The 23,065-nt window shown below is 44.6% G+C and overlaps 1 protein-coding gene across 1 annotated transcript; it reads left to right on the top strand.

The window, feature by feature from the left end:
• Nucleotides 1-11,475: 11,475 nt before the first annotated feature.
• Nucleotides 11,476-22,527, top strand: SMIM13 (small integral membrane protein 13). Its single transcript, XM_028737735.2, has 2 exons — nt 11,476-12,146; nt 17,616-22,527. Exons 1-2 carry the CDS (start codon nt 12,071-12,073, stop codon nt 17,798-17,800), a joined length of 261 nt encoding a protein of 86 aa, XP_028593568.2. The 5' UTR covers nt 11,476-12,070; the 3' UTR covers nt 17,801-22,527.
• The last annotated feature ends 538 nt before the right edge of the window (nt 22,528-23,065 follow it).

Genomic DNA, 23,065 nt, shown 5'->3' with positions numbered 1-23,065 from the left:
AGTTTGAGTTTTGAGAAACTGTGTTCACCGCTTGCTACTGACACTGAAAGTGTGGGAAGGATGCTTAGATCAACAGAAACATTAGGCACGTTATCCAGGAGTTTTGTTGTAGTACGAAGAGAAGTATTCCTTTTGGCAGCAAAGACTTTGGAAATCTTCAAGCTATTGCTATAAGTTCACAGCACACATCTTCAGCATCAATATATTTGTTTCCATAGTGCATCAATTATTTTTCCAAATTCTTGCAGGCCTTAAGTGCATCTTCAGTAGATTTGTTGTTGATACTGTATATATTGTTGTAGCTGTTGGAATCTCTCTTTAGCAGACTGTATGGCCATGTCTAAGTAGAAACCTTCCTTAGTACCTTCAAGGGAGCTTTGTTACTGACAGTGGTCATTTTAGGAATTTCTGCTGTGTTTCTCTGAACATGAAGGATAAGGTTTTATCTCATTTCTGATAAAACTGAGCACACCTCAGCAAAGCAAGGTCCAAGGCTGCTGTCCACATGGTCTGTATGGCTGGATTATAGAAAAGCAAAATACCAGACCCAATGTGTACGATCTTTGCTGCCTCACCTTGTTCACTATCAATTGCTGGATGTGATTGGAACCTAGCCAGAGACCTAGCACTGGATAATGTAGCTGGGTGATCATAATAGAATCTTGAGAATATCAGGTCAAATCCAGTAAATCTAGTAGACTACCTGGGGTGCTGGATTTATCACAGGCTACCTATCTAAGGGGTAAGCAACTTGGTGTTCATGGATGATGGAAGTTGCGGTCCAAGCATCTGAGGGTGCCACCACAGCTGTCTCTGATCTACCTCCACAGTTAGCCACTCAAAAGCTTCCACATATGGTACAAATTTCACTTTAGGCAAAATGATGGTGGCAACTCGGAAAAACGGAGTTCCTTGTCTGCAGCTCCAAGCCTTTATTTTGCATCTGGTGTTGGACAGCTCCATGTATGCAGTCACCATGGTCAAACCACTGAGCCCTCTTAGGCTTGCTGATCAGAAAGCCGGCGGTTCAAATCCCGGCAACGGACTGAACTCCCATAGCTCTGTCCCAGTTCCTGCCAACCTAGCAGTTCGAAAGCATGCCAGTGCAAGTAGATAAACAGGTACTGCTGTGGCAGGAAGGTAAATGATGTTTCCATGTGTTCTGGTTTCTGTCACGGTGTTCCGTAGCGCCAGAAGTGGTTAAGTCATGCTGGCCACATGACCTGGAAAGCTGTCTGTGGACAAACGCTAGCTCCCTTGGCCTAAAAGTGATGAGTTCCACACCCCATAGTTGCCTTTGATGGGACTTAACCTTCCAGGGGTCCTTTACCTTTACCCTCACCTTGCATCAATACCGGTTGGAAGCATCTATTTGCCTTTCACGTGGACTTTCCTCCCCCTGTCTTTATCTCCTTTTTTCATGACAGCAAAGGGCCTGCTTACATCACCAAAGATTAAAGTACAAAGATAATTATAAAGCTCCCAATTATTTGGAGCCAGCAGTTTTTAAAGAAATGCACCAAATCTGCAATGCCCGAAGCTGGGATATGCAAAACCTATGTATTTCATTTCTTAGGTTAATAACTTGACCAGACATCATCTCTGCAAACAAGCTCCAGTAATAAGGAGCAGGTTAGAAAGATTAAAATAAATCCCAAAGACTTTAACTTGTAAACTTCTGTCACTTAAGATTGCTAGGAAGGAGCCATAAATGGGCTCATTTTCTGAGACACTTTTCTGAATAGCTCTCCAGAAACAAAGTGAGCAATGGCACCCTTAAGGCAAGCTTCATATTCCCAATTTTTAACCAAGGCCTCGTGTGATGTCCACCAGGCGTCGTTCTTCACGCTGAGGTTTGTTCATGGGAATTTGTGCCCCATGAAATCATAGATTTGTACAGTTGGAAGAGACCCCAATGTAAAGTGGCTTCTAACCAATGCAAGAGGCCAGGTGAAACTAGGAAGGGATTTCCAAGAACGATATTTGCCTATTAAAGCAACCTATTCCAGACATTGGAACAAGCTGGCAGAAGGTGTGGAGGTCGGAGTGTGAGAAACAAACAAAACTGGTGATAAATGGAACACAGCATGCAGAGCAGAACATAGAAGAAGAGATCTTAAATCTACAGTTACATATTGTGGGATTGTCATGTAATTTAGAAATTTGATGATGATGATGATGATAATTCCTAATAATCAATCAGATTTGTGGTACATATTGCACCCCCCTCCAGTCCTGGCTGGTATTGCTGCTCTAAGTAGTGCAATCACTGTATTTCTTTCTCCAAATAATTCCATACCTTCAAGCCACCTTGGGAGAGAAGCATTCCTAAACAGATGATTTTTTTTCTGCTGCAAGGAAGCACGTCTTAGAAAACTGGCCAGTTTTCTCTTCATTTTTGTTTACTAAAACCTCTTTGGTAGATTTCTGGAATGGAAAAGTGTTAAAACAGATGGCTAATGTTTCCATGCATCTGTGTGAACACTCAACACAGGCTTCGAACATGTTGCATGATGGTCTGTACTGTGTTTTTGTTTTTTGTTTAATAAAAGTGTAACTCGGCGTAATAACTATATCTGTCTGTGTGTCAGGGGAAAAAATTATCTGTGTCTACAGAAAAACCTCTTCTCCCCAAGCACACAATAACCTATGAACTCTCTCTCTCTCTCTCTATCTCTCTTTCACCTCCCCACCTCCCAAGAGGTTTTCTGTTCATCTCAATATTAGTTAAATGTTGTTTCCTTGAGGTATGCATGCGTTATTGGGAAGGATCTGATGCCATGAAATGGTTGGTTAATGTTCTGGTTTGCATGTGGTTGTGGGGGATAATTATTGATCTGAATACCATTCAACTTTTCATGACAGAGCAATTGGGGGGTGGGCTTGTTGGGAGTTTAAAGTGCAGTTTTCGTGTTAAGAGTTAGTGTGAATGTTGCTTGATCAGAGAAGTGCTTATCTACCACCGCTTGCCAGGCAGAGGATAAGGCAATCTTCCCTTCAGTTTTCTGGGCATGACTTTTAAACTGTGTGCTTGTATCAGATTGACACAGATGGGTTTCCATCAGAGCCCTAACGGGGTAGTCATTTGGTTTTTGTTGTACTCCACCTCTGCCTTTTGACTGCTGCCAGCTTTTATTTGGTCTTGCTTTTAGATGCAGTGCTAACACAGGACCCACTTCCTTGCTTGCTAAGGAAATTTTCCTTTTGGATATTGGGCAGTTTGGTAGCTTTTTGTTTTGCTGCTGTTGTCTGTTCAGTTTCCTTTCGCCCAAAGATTTTTCTTCTACAAAATCACTACAGTGGTACCTTGGGTTAAAAACTTAATTCGTTCTGGAGGTCTGTTCTTAACCTGGAACTGTTCTTAACCTGAGGTACCATTTTAGCTAATGGGGCCTGCCGCTGCGCCACAGCTGCGCGATTTCTGTTCTCATCCTGAAGTAAAGTTCTTTAACCGAGGTACTATTTCTGGGTTAGCAGAGTCTGTAAACTGAAGCGTCTGTAACCTGAAGCGTCTGTAACCTGAGGTACCATTGTACTGGAGGGGAAAGGACCAAGATCTCATCCACACCGTCAAAATCCATCTTTCAACTAACTGGCAGTAATGCAGAATTTTTTCCAGAACTGATCACAGTGGTACCTCAGGTTAAGAACTTAATTTGTTCTGGAGGTCTGTTCTTAACCTGGAACTGTTCTTAACCTGAGGTACCATTTTAGCTAATGGGGCCTGCCGCTGCGCCACAGCTGCGCGATTTCTGTTCTCATCCTGAAGTAAAGTTCTTTAACTGAGGTACTATTTCTGGGTTAGCAGAGTCTGTAAACTGAAGCGTCTGTAACCTGAAGCGTCTGTAACCCGAGGTACCACTGTACATGGTAATTTGCCTGGCAGCATGCACCTGCCATATCAAAGTTCTTCAGTTATCTCTGTTTTGCCCTTCTCAAAATTCCACCTATTTGGCCTTATGCATACCTTCATCACAAGGCCTCACCCCTCTGCCCCTCATTTGCCTTTTTGGTTTCGCTGCTGTTCATTTCTGGTGGAAGCTTCCTCTAATTCCATCTTCCAGTTCATTATTTATTTATTTTTTTCAGGTTTTGGTGCTTAAATGCATAATTGAATTAATACATTCAGCTTATAACCGCCCATTTTAATTCATTTTATTGCGAAAGAAAGGTACCCATTCCTGGTGCTCTAGGAATGCAGTCTACTTTCTCTGTCTACTGTATATTTCCTGTGCCTTTTACTTTTTTTTTAATCTTCTGCCAGTTGGTGCTGCACTCTGGAGGAGGTCCAGGGCCACTGAACGCAGTCTCTGACACAGAAGCTCCCTTATGTAAGCAGTCACCTTATTATGGAGAGCTGGTCCTCTGCCAAACATGCTGGTCCTTGGGGCACATGGGTGTGACAGAATTAACTACCACCACTGGAGTGCTCAGGAAACACACACTGGTCCTCACACATGTGTTTCCAAGGGACCTGAGGGCATCTGCTGTGGCACTATGTGTAGGTGTGGTGGTTGGCTTGTGAAACTGTGCAAAGTGCAAACTGGCAACAACTTGTGCTGCAGCAACAACGTAGTACGTACAGCCCTCCATTTGACTGAACACTTGTGGACAGTGGTTTGGAGGGTGGCTTGTCATTTTTACAGACTTTTGGGTTGATATACCTATAAGGTGCCTATGCAAAACTGGTGTCCAACCATCCTTGTTTCCCCATGTGCACCTATGGAAGGGAGGCACCCCAACCTTAACATCAGCCATCGCTGGAAATGGGGAAAGCTCATAAGGAGTCAGGGTGGTGCCGCTGAAAAATAAAATAATAACCTGCAAGCTGTTGTTCCCAGGCTGATCTGCATGGACAAGTTCTAGAGACAATGCAGAATCTCAGGACAGATTTATAGATATGGTTTTTGGCGCTTGTTCACATGATTTTCGTGCCAGCATGAACACATGACATAAATTATGCGGGTTGCTATACTGTTGATAATAAGCAGCTTTCCATTGAGCCTACTTTAATTGCTTATTTATCAAACCGTTCATGTGTAACCTCTGTCCTAGTTTGACCTCTGTGCTTCATCCGAAAGTCTGTGCAAGAATGTTGAGCATTTCTTTTGCGGGAGAGGATACCCGAGGGCAAGACTGCACCTCACCAATGCAACGTATGCCTTTACGATAGCTCGCTGTGAATGCATAGTAAAGCAAATAATGAGTAAATCAAAATCGAGACAAAAAAAGAAGCAAAAACTAATAGAAAAAGCATATGCAAGACACAGGCTCGGAAGAAGTAATCAGACCACCTTAGATGCTCTGCTTAAGCAAATTGTCCTAGACAAACCACGAAAGGGCCATAGCTGAGGCAACTTGATGACCCTGCAGTGTGTTGTTAATGAACCTGTATTTAGTTACAAGTAACATCCCACCTTGAGGGTACCCCAAGGCATGCTGCAAGCTCTGTTCAGCCACTTAGAACTTCTTAAGTGAATGTTGATGAGTCTATGCTGCCCCTTAGTGGGCTTTTGAATTATAACACTCTCCTCCTTGAGTCAATGTTTAGGTGAAAAGCTCTTTCCCTCCAGATGTTGTTGGGCACCAACTTCCACCGGCTCTATCCAACATGGCCAATGGTTAAGGATGATGGCCTTTGTAGTCCAGGAACACCTGGAGGGCCACAGCATCCCCACCCCTGGCTGAGTGCGAGCAATTTGGATTCTTCCAACACATGCCATGCATGTTTCAGGAACCAAACAGCATTCTCACAACTCCCATGCCAGGGGGAGAATTCAACAAGAGAGTGGACTTGATTCTTGATAGAAATGCATTGCCCAGAAAGTTCAAATATCATGTTAGGGAAATTAAAAGTTAGGGGAAAGTCATGAAAATGGAATAAAATGCTGGAAGCAGAATGGGGTACATACAGGGATATATTAAGGTTTAGTGGAGAGGATTATGAATGGGGGAAAACAAGAAGTGCAGGATTGGGTGACACGATGGCTTCAACATCACCAAGTACCATATTTTTCGCTCCATAAGACACACTTTTTCCCTCCTAAAAAGTAAGGGGAAATGTGTGTGCGTCTTATGGAGTGAATGCAGGGGGGAGGCAGACAGGAAAAGCCCCCAAGAGCTGCACACAATCTCTGCGCAGCTCTTGTGGGCTTTTCCCCAGGAGGGAGAAGGGACTGACGTGGCCAGTCAGTCCCTTCTGCCTCCTCATAGAAAAGCCCGCAGGAGCCGCACGCTCCTTAAAGGGTGTGCGGCTCCTGTGGGCTTTTGCGGGAGGTGGAGGAATTGCCATAGCCGTGTGCAGCCTCTCCCAGCCGGAGAGGTTGTGAGCGGCTAAAGAGGAATCCAGGACAGCGAGCGGGATCCCGCTGGCTTTGCTCTTTGGGGTTGGGGAGAGGAACCTGGGCTTCCCCCGACAGCCCCGAGAAGCTCTGGGAGAAGTGGACATAATATTTTTTTCCTTGATTTCCCCCTCTAAAAACTAGGTGTGCCTTATGGACAGGTGCACCTTATGGAGCAAAAAATACGGTAAATGAATTATTTAAGAAATATAGGATATTTGGCTTTATAGAACAAAGATCTGAAATTGAATTAAGACTGTTAGAAGGTAAAGAAAAGCTGGTTTTGAAAATGTATAAAATGTTATTAGAATGGGAAATGAAAGATGAACTGGTTAAGTCAGCAATTATACATCAGGCTAAAGATTTGGGGCATAATATTGATATGGCTGCCTGGGAAAAGTTGTGGGAAGTAGATATGGAGTTCACTGCCTGTTATACATTCAAGGAAAATTATTTGAAAATTATATACAGGTGGTATTTAACACCTAATACACTGACCAAGATGTATAAGACTTTTATCAAGTAAATGCTGAAGGGTCAGAAGGGTCATTTTTTCATATGTGGTGGACTTGTAAAAAAGCAACAGGCTTTGGGGAATTGAAGAAGATGTTTAAAATAGTTATTCACAAAAGGCCTGAAGAATTTCTTTTGTGAATAATAGGGGCAGAGGTGTGTGTCCCCCAAAAATCTGGGTAAATTGTTTATGTATAATGAGGGTAAAAGAGGAGAGCACAAAATATGGTTTGAAGCTCAACATCAAAAAAACTAAGATTGTGGCCACTGGTCCCATCACCTCCTGGCAAATAGAAGGGGAAGAAATGGAGGCAGTGAGAGATTTTACTTTCTTGGGCTCCATGATCACTGCAGATGGTGACAGCAGCCACGAAATTAAAAGACGCCTGCTTCTTGGGAGAAAAGCAATGACAAAACTTGACAGCATCTTAAAAAGCAGAGACATCACCTTGCCAACAAAGGTCCGTATAGTTAAAGCCATGGTTTTTCCAGTAGTGATGTATGGAAGTGAGAGCTGGACCATAAAGAAGGCTGATCGCCGAAGAATTGATGCTTTTGAATTATGGTGCTGAAGGAGACTCTTGAGAGTCCCATGGACTGCAAGAAGATCAATCTTATCCATTCTTAAGGAAATCAGCCCTGAGTGCTTACTGGAAGGACAGATCCTGAAGCTGAGGCTCCAATACTTTGGCCACCTCACGAGAAGAGAAGACTCTCTGGAAAAGACTCTGATGTCGGGAAAAATTGAGGGCACAAGGAGAAGGGGATGACAGAGGACAAGATGGTTGGACAGGATTCTCGAAGCTACCAGCATGCGTTTGACCAAACTGTGGGAGGGAGTGGAAGACAGGAGTGCCTGGCGTGCTCTGGTCCATGGGGTCACGAAGAGTCAGACATTCTGTATGTGCGGAAATGGAAAGAAGAAGTTCCAACACAAGAGGAATGGACTTTAAAACTATTGGACTATGTGGAGATGGCAAAATTGAGAGCAAAAATAAGAGACCAAAGAGACAAATTGCTTGTGGAAGAATGGAGACCCTTCTCAGACTATTTTAGAAAATACTATAGTCAAATGAAATCATAGGCAGGACATGAAATACAGTGGTACCTCAGTTGTCGAACGTAATCTGTTCCGGAAAACCGTTCGACTTCCGAAACATTCAACAACCAATATGCAATGGGCGGTTGGTAAATTCCATTAAGAAAATGGAGAAACGCGCCTCAGAAGCCGTTCAACTTCTGAGGCGCATTCGAAAATGGAAGCATTCACTTTCGTGTTTTTGTCGCTCGGGTTCTGAATCGTTCAGCTTCCGAGACACTAAAAAAACCAAGGTTCCACTGAATAAGCAAAGGAATGAGAACGATAAAGGAATGTAATGTAAGATATATGTTTTAGGGGGGGGGAAGTATTGCATTTAAGACAGTCTCTTTGTTAAGCTAATGGCCCTAGACAAGCCTGTTAAGACTCTTTTTTACATAACAAAAAGAGTTGTCCAAGTGTGCTGCCATAGAAACAACAATCTTAGTGTCACTTCCAGAAAATGAGGCAGGCCTTAACTCCCTCACCTGGCAGTAGACCAAGGTATACGAGATGTAAGAGAACAACAGGCCAAGGACCAGTCTTGTCTGCTCTGGGAAGACATAGCTGGGAAGACGTAAAGGCCTGACTTGCTCTCTGTGCTGAAACAAAAGCCATGGCTTTTGCCTCTCCTCCTAGAAACCCAATCAGAGAGCAAGATTTGTTGGAATGTTAATGCTATGAGGCCTTCCAACTTATACTCAGCCTGGATGTATGTGTAAGTAAAAGCATGTGTTACAATCTCTGGTCCCCTTTATTCCAAGGAAACCAAATGCGAGGAATGTGCTGGCACCCCTGAATTTTCTCACTGCTCAGAGACTGGGGCGCACACAGCAGCGAATATTATTTTAAGAGAGAGGACCTAGCGCTTTGCTGCTGTGTCAGAAATGGACAGAAGCCAAACTGCAAATACCACGTAACGTGAATTCTTGTTGCCTTCCTCAAGGCATAGAAATGAAAACGTCAGGTCACAAAGGGTTTGCTAGATCCTGCTGCCACATTATATACTAAACAAACACAAGGCACTGAGGTTAAGGACAACAACTGGTCCGTGGAAAATCATTAATCAGAAACAAGGTTGCTGCTGTCCTTAGCTACCCTGGCAATGAATCATTGGAGGCTGTTGACTGAACGTGACCCCGTCTATTCAGTGTGTTGGCGTGGATTAACAGCTGCCTTCTTATCCATTTTATATTATCATAACGATTATAGCCATATTTGCCTTCTGTTATGTATGCCTCCTGCTGTCTGTTGCATTTCACTGCCATGTGCAGTGTGTTCCTAAACAGATATATCGGATTTACCGTATTTTCCTTTCAGTTGCAGACACTTATTTCTTGAGATAGGTATTTGACCGCCAACTGGCTGTTGTGGCTAGGTCTTCTGAGGATTGATATTGTACTTACTTTCTTATTCTTCATGTGCTTTTAAATAGTTTTAAGTTTTTTTTTCTAGTGCTGTCTTTAACATGGTTACTTATTTAATTGTGCTTTTCAAAATATTTCTATTGATTGTGTGTTTGTAGCTGGATTTGTTTTAATTCATGCTGTGAGCCACCTTGTGTCCTGTACTAGGAGAAAGGTGGGGCACAGAGTTGGAAGGGACCATGAGGGTCACCTAGTCTAACCCCCTACACTGCAATAATTTTTTGCCCAACATGGGGCTCAAACCCACAACCCTGAGATTAAGAGTCTAACGCTCTACCGACTGAGCTCTTTCAGCAGCCAAATAAAAAAAAAAAATGATATATACATATGTCTATATCTATGAAGTAAACCCCATTGTGTTCAGTGGGACTTACAGGTTGGTGAGTATAGCATTGGCAGTTTAAGTCCTGATAGTTTTTTTAAAATGTTCACGTTTACTCATTTATATTGCACATGCCGACTGAGGATAACACTTCATGTACTGAACAAAATGGGATCAAGTCAACAAAAACTCAACAACTTTGCGGGTGTCAGGAATTTTACTTTTTGAAATATGGCAACCCTACTCTAGCCTAATTCTCCACGGTGGTGCCTAGTTTGGGAATGATCTCCCCATGGAGATCAGGTGGGTCCCAATTATGGCTTGTTTCCACTGACAACTGAAAGCATACCTGTTTATTCAGGTATTTGCCAGACTTTTAATACCACTCCTACTATTTTATGGGGACGCGGGTGGCGCTGTGGGTAAAAGCCTCAGCGCCTAGGGCTTGCCGATCGCATGGTCGGCGGTTCGAATCCCTGCGGCGGGGTGCGCTCCCGTTGTTCGGTCCCAGCGCCTGCCAACCTAGCAGTTCGAAAGCACCCCCGGGTGCAAGTAGATAAATAGGGACTGCTTACTAGCGGGAAGGTAAACGGCGTTCCGTGTGCGGCTCTGGCTCGCCAGATGCAGCTTGTCACGCTGGCCACGTGACCCGGAAGTGTCTTCGGACAGCGCTGGCCCCCGGCCTCTTGAGTGAGATGGCCGCACAACCCTAGAGTCTGTCAAGACTGGCCCGTACGGGCAGGGGTACCTTTACCTTTTTACTATTTAATGCTTTTACTCGGGGTAGGGAAACCCTGGTTCTTGGGCCAATCTTGGCCCACCAGAGGATCCAGTTTGGCCCATGAGGCCATTTCCCTCAAACCACGCTCACCTGCCCATCCGGAACTACGGATTTTAATCGTGCCCTGGCTATGTGCCTTGTTCTCAGGAGGGAACAGGTTTGCACAGCCAAGGCGGCAGGATTTAATCTCTGCTAATCTGCTTTAATTCATCAGTGTGTGTGACTAACCGCTTTAGAATAATGTAGTACATAAAATCTACCAAAACCAATAATTAAGATCCAAGAAAAGAACCATATCCCAAACCACTCAATTTTAAGCATGGTTTTAGTAAGTTGGCAGCCCTAATAAGCAAGAGCACTCTGTCCAATTTTTGTATTTGGTAGTATGCTATGCTTGTTAGTGGCATTCATGTTGGTGATATTCTTTCTTACATACGATGCTTTTTAAAGTATTCATCAACCCTCTCAAATTCCATGCTACCCTTTCACGATTAATAAAGCTGTGTTTGTAACCCAGTGAGTTTAATTTTTGCATGAAGATATTCAACCTGGGTGGACACTGGGGTCTGTGGCCAACCAAGTTAACAGGGGGCATTGTTTTCTGATTTTCCTCCCGTCCTCCTCCCTTGCAAAGATACTGTGTACTAGCCAGGTTGCAGACATGGAAGAAAGAATACGTGGTTTTAAATGTGTGTGTATGTGAAAGTTCAAATTTTTTATATCTAAAACGCTCTCCACAGCCATCCGAAGCGATTTGGAGAACCACTGCCCTGATTTAGAAAACCACTGCCCTGATTTGGATCTATGACAATTCCACCACCCCCCCGCCCCCGCGTCTTTCAATCAACTTGCGCCAAGCGCGGGGAAGGCGGGCCTTCACCCGCAAGGCCCGATGGGAATCGAAGTCCCAATCGCTCGCTTTCTTCCGTGCGCCGCCAGGGATCTCACCTCTACGTTAAAACCACACTTCCCATGATGCCTTCGCTGAAGCGTCCGGAGAAAAGAGAGAGACAGCCATGTCCGGGTGATGGGAGGCTGAGCTCCCTCCCTCCTTCTCCCGGCTCTTTTTTTTTTTTTTGCGGCTGCCGGGGGTGTTTTCAGGGAGGGGGAGAAACCACTCTGCGGCTGGTGGAGGGGGGCGACGGTGTTGGCGCCCTTCCTCCCCCCGCGGAAGGAGCGATGGAGCTGCCGCCTCTCAGCCTCCGGGCCGGGAGGAAATAGCGCTCTGCCCACTCTCAGCTGCACGTCTCCCTTTCGGGACCACCGGTGCCGCCGCTCCTCTTGCTTTCTTAACTCCGCATAGCCCTGGGAGCCCCTTCCCCTGACTAATTTTTAATCAGTGTAGTTTGGGCTTCATTTATTTCCCCTGTTCCACCCTTCGAGCTCCGGGAACCCTCGTCCTGCGGAACTCCCTGCCTCTTGATTGCCAGCGCGAAGCCCTCGGGAAAGGGGGCAGGCGCGCTCCAGTCCGTCCGTTTGCTTGTCGCGGTGGATTCCCCACTCCTGGCGGGCAGCGATGTTGCCGTCGCCTCTCTCCTCCTCGTCGTCTTTCCCGCAGTTAACCCAAGGGAACCGTAAAAAGCAAAGCCCCAGCTCTTAGTTGCGAAAATGTGGCAAAGCATTGGCCTGTCCTTGTTGGTCGTCGTGGCCGCCCTCGCTTGCTTTCTGCTGCTGGTGCTTTGCGGTGAGTACTTTCTATTGATCTATCTTCCAGTAACCAGAAGTGTCTTGCCTTTCTCCTGTCTCTCCGTTCCCTTTCCTGTGGTGGAAAGAAGAGAAAGGTGCAATAGCATGAAACAATTCTGATTTTCCCAGCCTTTCTTTGTCCGCTTTGATTTTGGGAAGGATGCTAAATTATCATGCTCATTGTGGTCCAGCTAGAAAACCACAAGTGCTGCAAAAAGGGGAGATGTGGGTTCAAATTTCCACCCAGCCAGGAAGGTCGCTGGGTGATCTTTGGGCCAGCCATTGACCCTCATCCTTACCTACCTCACAGGGTGGTTGTTCTAATAATAAAACAGAAGGAGAGAACAGCATATGATTTCTTGAGCTCCTTAGAATAAAGGCAGGATATAAATATAAGTGATAGACATAAAAATAAACAAGCCACACTCTTATTAGGGGTGAATAGTCAGACAAGAGGCCCTTAAACGGATTCACGTTAAACCTGTTGTTCTAATTGTGTGGGTGTGTTAGGACACACACCCACCCTGGATTTGTGGTGAAGCAGCTGAGTGGAGGTAAAGAATATGGTCACCTTTCCCTTTTTTACTCAAGAAAAGATGAAAACCTAATCACTTACTAAAAACATAATTCCAACTGAGATTGTAAGATGTCACCAGAGTTGATTATCTAGATTTCTTTTCAAAAGACCAAACTGATAGAAAGGACTTTGGTGGCGTGGAAGTTTGCTAGATGGAGTCTATCTTGGTGTCCAGGCAGTAGCTTATAGTCCCAAAACAGCAGCAATAAAGAATCATCCTCCAGCTTCCAAAAATAGCCAGGAATGAAGTTAAGAAGAGTCTGTGTTATCTGAATGACAGTGTGTAGTTATTTAACCCTTAAGAGCTTTGGGCTTGAATGGAAGCAGTTGGTGGTTTTTAAGACAGCCACAGGTGCTATGATAGCTGGCATCCATTTATTTTTCCCTGTTTTATCTCTAATCATACAGGTTTTGCAACTGGCCAAAGCACAGAAAGAAAATTGCCTGGCGGGGGTGATAGTGGGATGAGCATGTGCACCACTGGCGGGGGGGGGGGGCACAGTTGCTGGCACCTCTGGTTAAAAGGATCAGGTAGCAGGTAATGCGGGAAGCTGCTGCCCTGCTGTGCTACACATTTAAAGCAATATTATACCACCTTAAGTAGCCATGACTTCTCCCAGTGAATTCTGGGAGCTGTAGTTCCTTAAGGTTGCTAGAGAGCTGTTAGGAGACCCCTGTTCCCCTCACAGAGGGACAGTTCTCAGGGTGGTTTTAATAGGTGGCCGTTCTTCCCATGGAATTCTGGGAATTGTTGCACTTAGAGGCCTCCTAAGAATTCCCAGCACCCTTAATAAACTACACTTCCCAGGATTCTTTGGGAGAAGCCGTGGCTGTTTAAGGTGGTATGGTGCTGCTTTAAATGGATAGTGTGGATGGGGCCCTCGGGGTTAGACAGTCCTTGGCTAGATGGACAGCCTGATCTGGTATAAGGCAGCTCTTCATAAAAATGAAAGGAATGTTGAACCAAGTGCTGAACCACGAAGCTTAGAGGGGTGTCACATTCTGCAGTCCCTAAGGACTCAGTGAGTGTCGCGTAAGCTCGTCATGAGCCTATTGTCGGGGTTCAGTCCTGCCCAGCTGAAACCTAAGGTCTTCTAAAAGGAGGAGAAAGGGGAGCAGTGCCCCAGCAGATCACCAGGCTGCCAGCAAAGAGCCATTTGATCTGGGCATTTATTGCTGAACCAACAGCTTTCTCGCAGCTCCAAGCTCCTTGATCCAGAAATATGGATCCTTCACAAACCCCTAGACATCACTGCTCCCTTCCCACTGCCTTATCACTGGTGATGGTATGTGACAATGACAGAAGTTAGTGAACCCTGCAGGGTTTTTACATTTGCAATGAAGCCACAACACCTGGTGCATTAAAATAAGACACTTGCAAGATTTTGGCTTGTATGACTAAATTGCCGTAAATGTTTTTGTTTCAATACCCAGGTGGGTCGAATTGAAAGCACTTTTTCGTAGAACAAAATGTACAGCTGTAGATGTTACATATGCAGCCTTTTTTTGAAATGGAGGCATGGTTTATAAAATGGGGGGGAAGGCAAATAAGTGGCTGAAAAAGCTGTGCATGTTTTGACTTCCAAGACACTTAAGGGGTGATATGATAGCAGTTGGAGCTGGACCCTTATCATTAGACAGAATGACATGGCTGCCTCTGGTGCATTGGAGGATGCTATCCTGTAGCTATTGTTAAGTAAGTGTCCAGATGGCTTTATATGGAACGGGGAAGGGGTTCCCTTCTTGACAGGAGATTCCCCACCACATTCCGATACTCTCACAATTCATGGAGGCACACAGCTTGTGTACAAACACCTGTTAAATACAGTATGCATGCAACTTACATTTATTTGTGTGCATTCAGCTTTACATACATGGCAATATAGATAAATAATAAAGGGGGTGGGGTTACAGGAATAATGACTTTGGCAATCCTACCTACCATTGAAGCCGAGGGGTTTTGACCACACACAATTTTGGCTTTAGGTGCGATCCCCAGTAAGTAACCCCCACGTAAGTTGCACTTTCCTCTCCCAACAAGAGTTGGGTAGAAAATTGCCAAGTGCAGCTTTTGCAACAACAGTAGTACACAAGTGATAGATGAAATTGTCTCCTTTTATGCAAATCCTAGACCTTTTAGAGTTGCTTCAAAAAAAGCATTTTGAACATGGCATCAAGTTTGGGGGAAAATCTATATTGCTAATACAAGAAACTGGAAATCTTTTCAAATTTTCACCTAGTATAGTATGTATTATGCATGGAATGTAATTTCCTGACCTTTTCTGTATTCACTGAAGGCCTTCACTGATGGCAAACAAAAGCTTGTGGACATTGGGAAATTTAAATTTAAATTCATGTTGCTAAAGAATATGGGCAGGGAGCAGAATGTCTTGGGCTGGAACTGGGAGCGGCCTTCAAATATCTGAAAGGCTGCCACACACAGAAGATGGCTTGTTCCCTGTTATTCCACAGGGCAGGGCTAGAACCGGTGGGTGGATGTTACAGGGTAACTGATCTCGGCCAAACATTAGGTGTAACTACCTAGTCAAGTCAAGTAACCTTTATTGGCATCACATAAGAACATTCAGAATACATTCAGAATAGATAGGCCAGTGCGATATCAGCACACACACACCCCAACGGCACAGTCACCCGCCAAAGGGCAGAAGAGGCGAGCAACCCGCCTCATCTCTGTGGGTTTCCAGCAAGGGCAGGATCCTGTAGCATACTTTGGCGACAAAAAAATCAAATAGAGGAACTTAGCTACTGTCTTGGTGAGTCCTGGTCTCTCCCCTGTAATAAGAAGCGCAGAACCTCCATCTCTGGTTTCCATGTTGGAATACATAGATGGTCTAGAAATTGTTGGCGGAGATCATCGTACATTTTACATTTAAGGGCCATGTGGGCTAGAGTTTCCACCAGGCGGTAACTACCTATTGGCAAGAGCTGTTTGCCAATGGAACGGCCTGCCCTGAGAGGTGGTGGGGGCATCGCTCCTCCTGCAAGGTTCTTCCCAGATCTTTGATTCTAGGAATAGAACACAGACTTGTCAAGGGAGTTGTGTTTTAAGGTACTTGCCCTCCTCTCCTTGTGTTGCTCTGGTCCTGCTGTGACTGAGATGGATACAGCTGTTTATCCTCAGATGCTGAGATGAGGTGTTCTGGCCCCTGTAGGAATTTGGCAGATGCTTTTAAAAGCTGCTGGGTTTTGTTTACTTTTGCTTTGCTGCTTTTCCAGGTGACTTGCTCAAGCTTCACTCTTTCAGCATTTGAGTGTTGGGTAAAAGGGGCTTCTTTCCACCAAACCACCAAAGACTTTGAACATTAGATGGTGTCTTGTGACAATATAGTATTTGCTTCCTGCAGACAAGTGATCTGTGGCATAGATTTTTTATTTTTTTTAAACATAACAACCAGGAGGTGTAACTGGATAGGGAAAAACAAGGGATGTAAAACCACAAAAATTGATGTGAGCATGTAGCCGGCAGGTGCAGGAGCACCTGAAAGCCTTTAACAACCAGCCTCCTGTATACCTGAAGGAGCATCTCCACCCCCATCGTTCTGCCCGGACACTGAGATCCAGCGCCGAGGGCCTTCTGGCAGTTCCCTCATTGTGAGAAGTGAGGTTACAGGGAACCAGACAGAGGGCCTTCTTGGTAGTGGCACCCACCCTGTGGAACACCCTCCTTTCAGATGTAAAGGAAATAAGCAGCTATCCTATCTTTAAAAGACATCTGAAGGTAGCCCTGTTTAGGGAAGTTTTTAAGATTTAATGCTGTACTGTTTTTAACATTTGATTGGGAGCCGCCCAGAGTGGCTGGGGAAACTCAGCCAGATGGGTGGGGTATAAATAATAAATTATTATTATTATTATTATTATTATTATTCAAGGTTGCTCGCTTTTACTGTCGCTATGTTTGCTTTTGCAGTGCGGCTGTCCTTTTTAACAATCTGCCTTTCAGTTTCTTTCATCATTGACTTGAAATCTCTGGATTTTACAGTCTGGATTTATACAACTTTCTGGTCTCCCTGGCCCTAGTTTGACACTCTAACCACTATACCACGCTGATTCTCAACAGTTAGATAGGTTGTCTTGCCTTTCCTCCAGGGAGCTGAAGGCAGCACACATGTTCCCATCTCTGCATTTTATCCTTACAACAGTCCTCTGAACAGGGCTCCCCCCAGGGGAACTTACAGGAACTCAGTTCCAGCACCTCTCAGCTGGGTGCCACGGCCATTATAAGAGAACAAAGGAGTTGTTCACAGTGATTTCCGGCACCTCCTTTTCTAGGAAAATAGCACTGCCTCTGAAGTTTTATCATCCTACTCGCACTTGGAGACATATCAGTGTAGACAAGCATGCCCCCGATCTCTGGACTCCAACCTCCTGCTTTAATTGTTATTCCATTTTAACAGGCTTGTTTTATTGCACATTTTAAATCTACAGGTTTAAAATGTTTATTAAAATATTGCACATTTAAAATGTTTGATGTTTTGATGGAACTGTGTGTATTTATTGTGTATTTTCAATTAAAACATGTTAATATTTTGTAATTGTCTTTTATATTTGGAAACTGCTTAGAAGCCACTTTGCTGATTAAGCAGTATATAAAACAATAATGGTTATGGTGATGATGTTGATGATGTGTGGAGTGGGGACTTGAACATTGATCTTCACTGTCACAGCCCGACAGTCTAGCAGCTACATCACACTAGCACTTAAGCTTTCTGTGTGTGCCAAAGGTAACATAAGCATCTACACATACAACATCTATTCGTGTATGGGGCAGTGTGTGTGTGTGTTTAGTTGCCCTGGCACAGCCTTTTCTTGTTTTCCTATGTAGATGTTCACAACATCAACTTTTCTTTCCTTTCCTGGCACCTTCTGTAGGTTGGTACGTTGTCTGGCACCTCTTCCTATCGCAGTTCCGGTTCTTACGAGAGCTGATAGGAGACACAGGATCTCAACAAGGGGATAATGCCGTGGTTGAGCCCGAAGCAGAGCAGGATGTGCCAGCTGCTCCACAGAGGAGATCTGCCCGGCAGCGAAGGGCGCCTGCTGAAGAAGCAACTTAATTGGAGCTTCCTGGGCAATCCTCAAGAGATGGGCAGCCGGCGACTCTTCCATGGCTTAGTAGTTTGGTGCTGCTGATATGCCGAATGAGGACAGCCAAGTATTTGTGAATTCCTTTACTCCTGGAATTTAACTATGCACTGCTTCGGAAGAGGTTCCGGCGAGATTTTAATGGAGAGCAAGATGGGACCGAAGAGAAACAGGGAGAGCGGAGCAGAAATGGCTCCTCCCTGCTCTGGAGAAGAGTCGGCAGGGAGTGCCACTCCTGGATCTGTTCCTCAGTGGTTAGGCCCAGCGTGAATCTGTGGATGAGCTCCCCAAAGCTGAAAATGGTTACTGACTGCTTTTGTGTAGGACTGCAACTCATCGCAGGTGGCATCTCTTGCAATCCTTCATTTCTACGTCTTGCAAAGAGGAAGCGTGTCTTTACTTGAGCCTTATCCACTTACACAAGGGTGTTCTGATTTGGTCAATGACCTAAAAGCGTGCCTCTGTCCATGGGCTAAATTCACTGTTAGGCTCATGCGGAGGCTTTGACAACTGACTTAAACATAAGTAGGCAATGAAACACAGCATTTTAGTTTCAATGCACAGCAGTTCCTTGCTCTGCTCTGCTTTTATTCTTAAGAGCTCATCAGGCTTGTGCACAAGTGTGTATGTGTCGTCAAATCCTTTCTTATTTCCATAATAGAGAGAGGACAGGAGTATCTGTTACAAACCTTTCATGGAATATCTTTTTTTTAAAAAGGCACTAACTAATTGGTTTGAAGTAAGCTTCTTCCTTTTTTTTGCATCCTTTGCACCAAAAATCAGTTGAAACGAGTTACAGACAAACCTCGGGGGGGGGGCAGCTTTTTAACCATAGTCTCGCCCTATTGCTAAATTGTATGACTGGGACCTTTGCATCTTTTGTTCCTCAAACAAATGATCGGTTTAGCAAATGCTTCTGCTTTGCCTTCAGGCAAAGGGAGCCCCCCACTTGAGTGACACTGCTTTCAGTATTGCTAAACACGTAAAACTAGCACCTGTAACTGTAGTAGAAGATAACTGATACTGACTTTGAACCAGTGGTAGGTAAGAGATGATGATCCCCCCCCCCCCCGGATGCTCATGGCTGACTTTTCCTTCAAGTCCAGGATGTGTCTTGTTGAGTTGTGTTGACTTTCTTCTTGTTCAACTACTTGCAGTTTTGTTCATCAGTGACTACGGGAAAGTGTCTTAATGCTTGATAGCAGCTGAAATCAAGCCCTCCTGAAGACTCTTATCTATAGACTCCTCGTCTTGAACAGCAACCTTGAGTGACCTCCTTTAACATTTGGGTCAAGAGTCTTGTTTGTTTGGGGGTTTTTGTTTGTTCCTTGTCTAGTTACCTGTGTACACCCTTTGGAAAAGCAAAAAGCAATTTGAAGATGACAATATTCACAAACCCATCAATGGCTCCTATCTTCCCACCCTCTGCAGTGGTTGCCCTGCTCTTATTTTATTTTCTTGGAAACTTCTCTCTGTTCTGTTTTTAATTAATACCTATTGGAGCATGTAATGAACATGGCAGTACAGGCCTGTTTCATGTACTGCACGACAGCAAACCTGGGTCTGTGCACGTAAAAAAACGATGCTTTTAAATCTGGAGACGTTGCAAAACCCTGGCGTATCAAAAGAGATTTCTGCAACTGGCTTCTTTAAGGTGGATGTGGTGGGAGGAAATACTTGAAATTAAATAATGCCAGTTGTTTTCAGACTAATCTGCCTCATTTTCTCCCCACTCCCAATCCGTCCCACAAATGGTTGCCTTATCAGATTTATATAACAACAGTCCACTGGATGATATCAGCTTTTTAAAAAAACGCAGCGCAAAACTTATTTGTCCATGAAAGCCAATGACCGATTGTTCCCTGCCTTCCATTAGACTCTGTGTTGCACCTGCTGATTTTCAGGGTTCACCAGACATTTTCAAATTTGTGAAACTCTCGTGAGCACCGCACTCCCGTGTAATGTAACCATGCCCCTCCTGTAACCTATTCTACTGGCTCCTGTAAAAGGCTTCCTTCAAGACTTCAGTGGAGGCAAGCAGAGCAGCTCCTGGGAAGGCCTACGGGTGCCACGTTGGTGACCCCTGTTTGAAGTTTTCATCCTGTTTCTGATGGCTCTTGTTTTTCTCTGTAATAGATATTCTGAAAAGGCTTCACTTAGGGGGGAAGCTAAGATACATTTCATTCAAAGATGCAGAAGGGCACCAAACACCCCTCCTGCAGCTTGGTGAAATGTCCGTACCATAGCTGCATGCCTGGAAAACTAGTGCTTGTTGTCTGTTCCCTCTGAACCAAGGAATGGATCATCCACCGGGCAGTTTCAGAAGTGGGCCAAATTGTGGCCGTACAGGGCTGTAATGACCTCGCCTTCAAAGCAAAGAAGCACAGTGACTCGGAGTTGATGAGGGCTTATTGCTTGCCTCGATTTTCCTTCAATGTAGCATTCAGCAGTGTGACACAGAGGGCTCAGGGAAAGCTTGTTGACACGGTGCCCTTCTGGCTAGATTGGTATCCCTTGTCCAGCTCACTGCTTCTTGAGCAGGACAGCTGTAATCATTTCCTCCTGACATTTTGGGAAATGGAGAGCGCTATTCCCTAAGCAATGCTGCTGCCCCAGTCTGTTTCATCATACCAGTAGCACTGCGCCTGCCAACAATGTAGCACTCTTCTAGCTATGTTTGCACATCACATGCTTGGTCCACACCAAGTAGCTTTCCACCTTTTGGATTATCCAATCAGTTACAGGCTGAGTACTCTTCCCGCCCAGCCCCCTCCTGCATCCCAGTCAAGCTTGGCTGTGGTGAAGAGTTTGGTTGAAATGCTACACACGTTAGCTGTGTACTGAGTTCATGAGCATTTCCTGCGAAAACAGAGATGGAGAACCTTCAGCCCTCCAGATGTTGGTGGGCTACCATCACCCTTGATCATTGGCTTTGATGGGAGCTGGAATCCAATGCTGTGTGGATTGCCCAAGGTTCCCCAACCTGTGCTAAAAGGTTCTCGAATGAATTGTGATGTTAGTCAGAGTCCCCAAAAAGGCTGAGGGAAGATCTCTGGAAGTCTGGTTGGAGGAGGAGGGCTGTTCCCCTGAGCTGGAAGTATTCCTTTCTTAATGGAAGCATTGGTGGGGAGATGTGACGCCATGGACTCTCCATTGACTCATGCCCTAAAGAGCAGGTGGTGGTGACCTCAAGATTCTCCCAGGCCCACAAACAGCCCCTAAGCAGAGACTGAAGAGCTTTCAGTGACAGTGGATTGAGGTAGTTGAGTAGGGGGAGGCCAAAATGCTTCTCTGCCCCCAAAGTGGGCAACCTCAAGCAGATCCGATCTGTTTCTCCTTAACGCAAGCTTGCATTTAGTACAAACAACAACGTTATCGTTCACAAACCTGCACCAGTGTTTGGACTTGCCCAAAGACTAATGGAAAGGTTACCTAACTGCAGGTACTCTTTAAACTGATCAGTAACTATGAGTTGACTCAGTCACATAAGAAATGGAGGCAGGTTCTAGCCACAAAGGCTAGCTGGAGTGGATTGAGTTAGGCTAGCTGGAGTGCAGTTGAGTTAAAATAAATTGCACCTTTAGCAGATAAAGGGTTTTCTTCAGAACCTTAGAGCACGTTGCACCACCAAGGCTTGTGGAAGTTATGTGAGACCCAGTGAAATTCCGTGCAGGTTTACTTGGAAATATACCGCCGTTCTCACTGCTGCTTACTCAATAATGACAGAGGGTTGCAGCTTTTGGCTCATGCAAGCAATGGCAAGTGACTATGTGAAAGTGCTTCATAGGAAATAGGGGCAGGGGCTCTCTATATAGCTTGCCACTTGCAAGAGTGGCGTTGTACGTGTCACTTTGCACGTAGTGTCCAGTTGTGACACATGTTTTGCAATTGGGAATTTTGCCTTAAAAAACAAACAAGCCTGCTCTTTGTCCCCTGTTTCACCTAAAATTCAAGCTATTTTATCTGGACCCGTTTAAGAAAACCAATTTTAGCTGTTGCTCACCTTTTCTTCAAACATTGTGGAATTTTAATACGTGCAAGGGAGTTGAGAGTTTTATGTTTGTCGCTTCCTCTGTTAGTATTGCAACCATTTTAATGAATATGGCATTCAGTAGTTTGACCTGCTAGCTGCCGACATCCTTACGACTTCTGCAGATGAGTCGGGTAAACACTCGGCATGCAGACATAAACAGAAATAATAGTAGATATTATTCGTCCCCACCAAAATGAAGATTGCATTTAAGATCCGTTTGCTTACAAAATGCTCCTTTGTCTCTACCGCGGTGCAACTAGTAGGTGTCACATTGTGGAAACACCAGGTAGCTTTGTAAAATAACACATTCTGAATCGTACATTCACAGCACTGCTGTTGCAGTCATCTCTGGGATATGCCGTTCACTGCATCACAGTTGATAAGTAGTTTTGCTGCTCCCGGTGACGTTCGCAGTGAATTAGTTTACACCTGCAGATGTTCCAACATCAGTCATGGCCAGCGTTATACGTAGATGGCCGCAGTAACATGAGGTTTCCTGTGCTCATTGGTTAAATATGTATACTGTACCAAATGTTTTTGTGTGTTCTGACTCCATCATGCTAACTATTTTCTCTTTTTTAATTATTATTTCTTAACTTAAAACTGACTCCACCAGTAACTTGACAAATAAAATGTAAACAACCCAGCTTGATATGGGTGCCCAAACGTTTTGCATCCGGATTTTTTTGTACACATGATTCATTTATGGCGTGCCCACTTCCAAAGGTTTGGAGCTGGGGTAGGCAGAAGGTAGATTGGGATTTACTGGTAGGTCTCTGGGTGGTTGACAAGTGGATCAGCAAGGCTTTCTGACAGCCAGGCAGTGACAGTGAGGCTGGGAGCATGGCATTATTTCAACCGAAGGAATGTCTTGGAGCTAAATGGCAGTCCCACAAGCAACACATTGCGGTAATCTAACCCTCATGTAACAGGAGCATGAATAACTCTGGCCGGGCAATCTCAGGGCAGGAGAGGCCACAACAATTGTTTTTCCTACAATTCTAAACAAGATGACATTCTAAATGCATATTTTGTGATAATTAAAAAAAAAAAAGATTCTTGCAACATATAACAATATCATACATAAAATATCCCACTCTAACCCAGAAGATGGAGTTTAGGCAACACATCCAAAATAACGTAAGTTCCTACCCTGCAGCTCATGCTAACCTAAAAGTTTTAGAATGCGAGGGGAATCCTTTAT

Source organism: Podarcis muralis, chromosome 8 (genome assembly GCF_964188315.1).
Source record: "Podarcis muralis chromosome 8, rPodMur119.hap1.1, whole genome shotgun sequence".
Classification (NCBI taxonomy): domain Eukaryota; kingdom Metazoa; phylum Chordata; class Lepidosauria; order Squamata; family Lacertidae; genus Podarcis; species Podarcis muralis.
Note: the sequence above shows the minus strand (reverse complement) of the source record. Positions and strands in the feature narration are given on the sequence as shown.

What these genes read in the sequence shown, in the direction of transcription:
- SMIM13 (XM_028737735.2), top strand. Translation starts at nt 12,071, where the DNA reads ATGTGGCAAAGCATTGGCCTGTCCTTGTTGGTCGTCGTGGCCGCCCTC. An exon ending in TCTGCTGCTGGTGCTTTGCG is followed by an intron (nt 12,147 to 17,615) that starts GTGAGTACTTTC and finishes CACCTTCTGTAG; the next exon opens with GTTGGTACGTTGTCTGGCAC.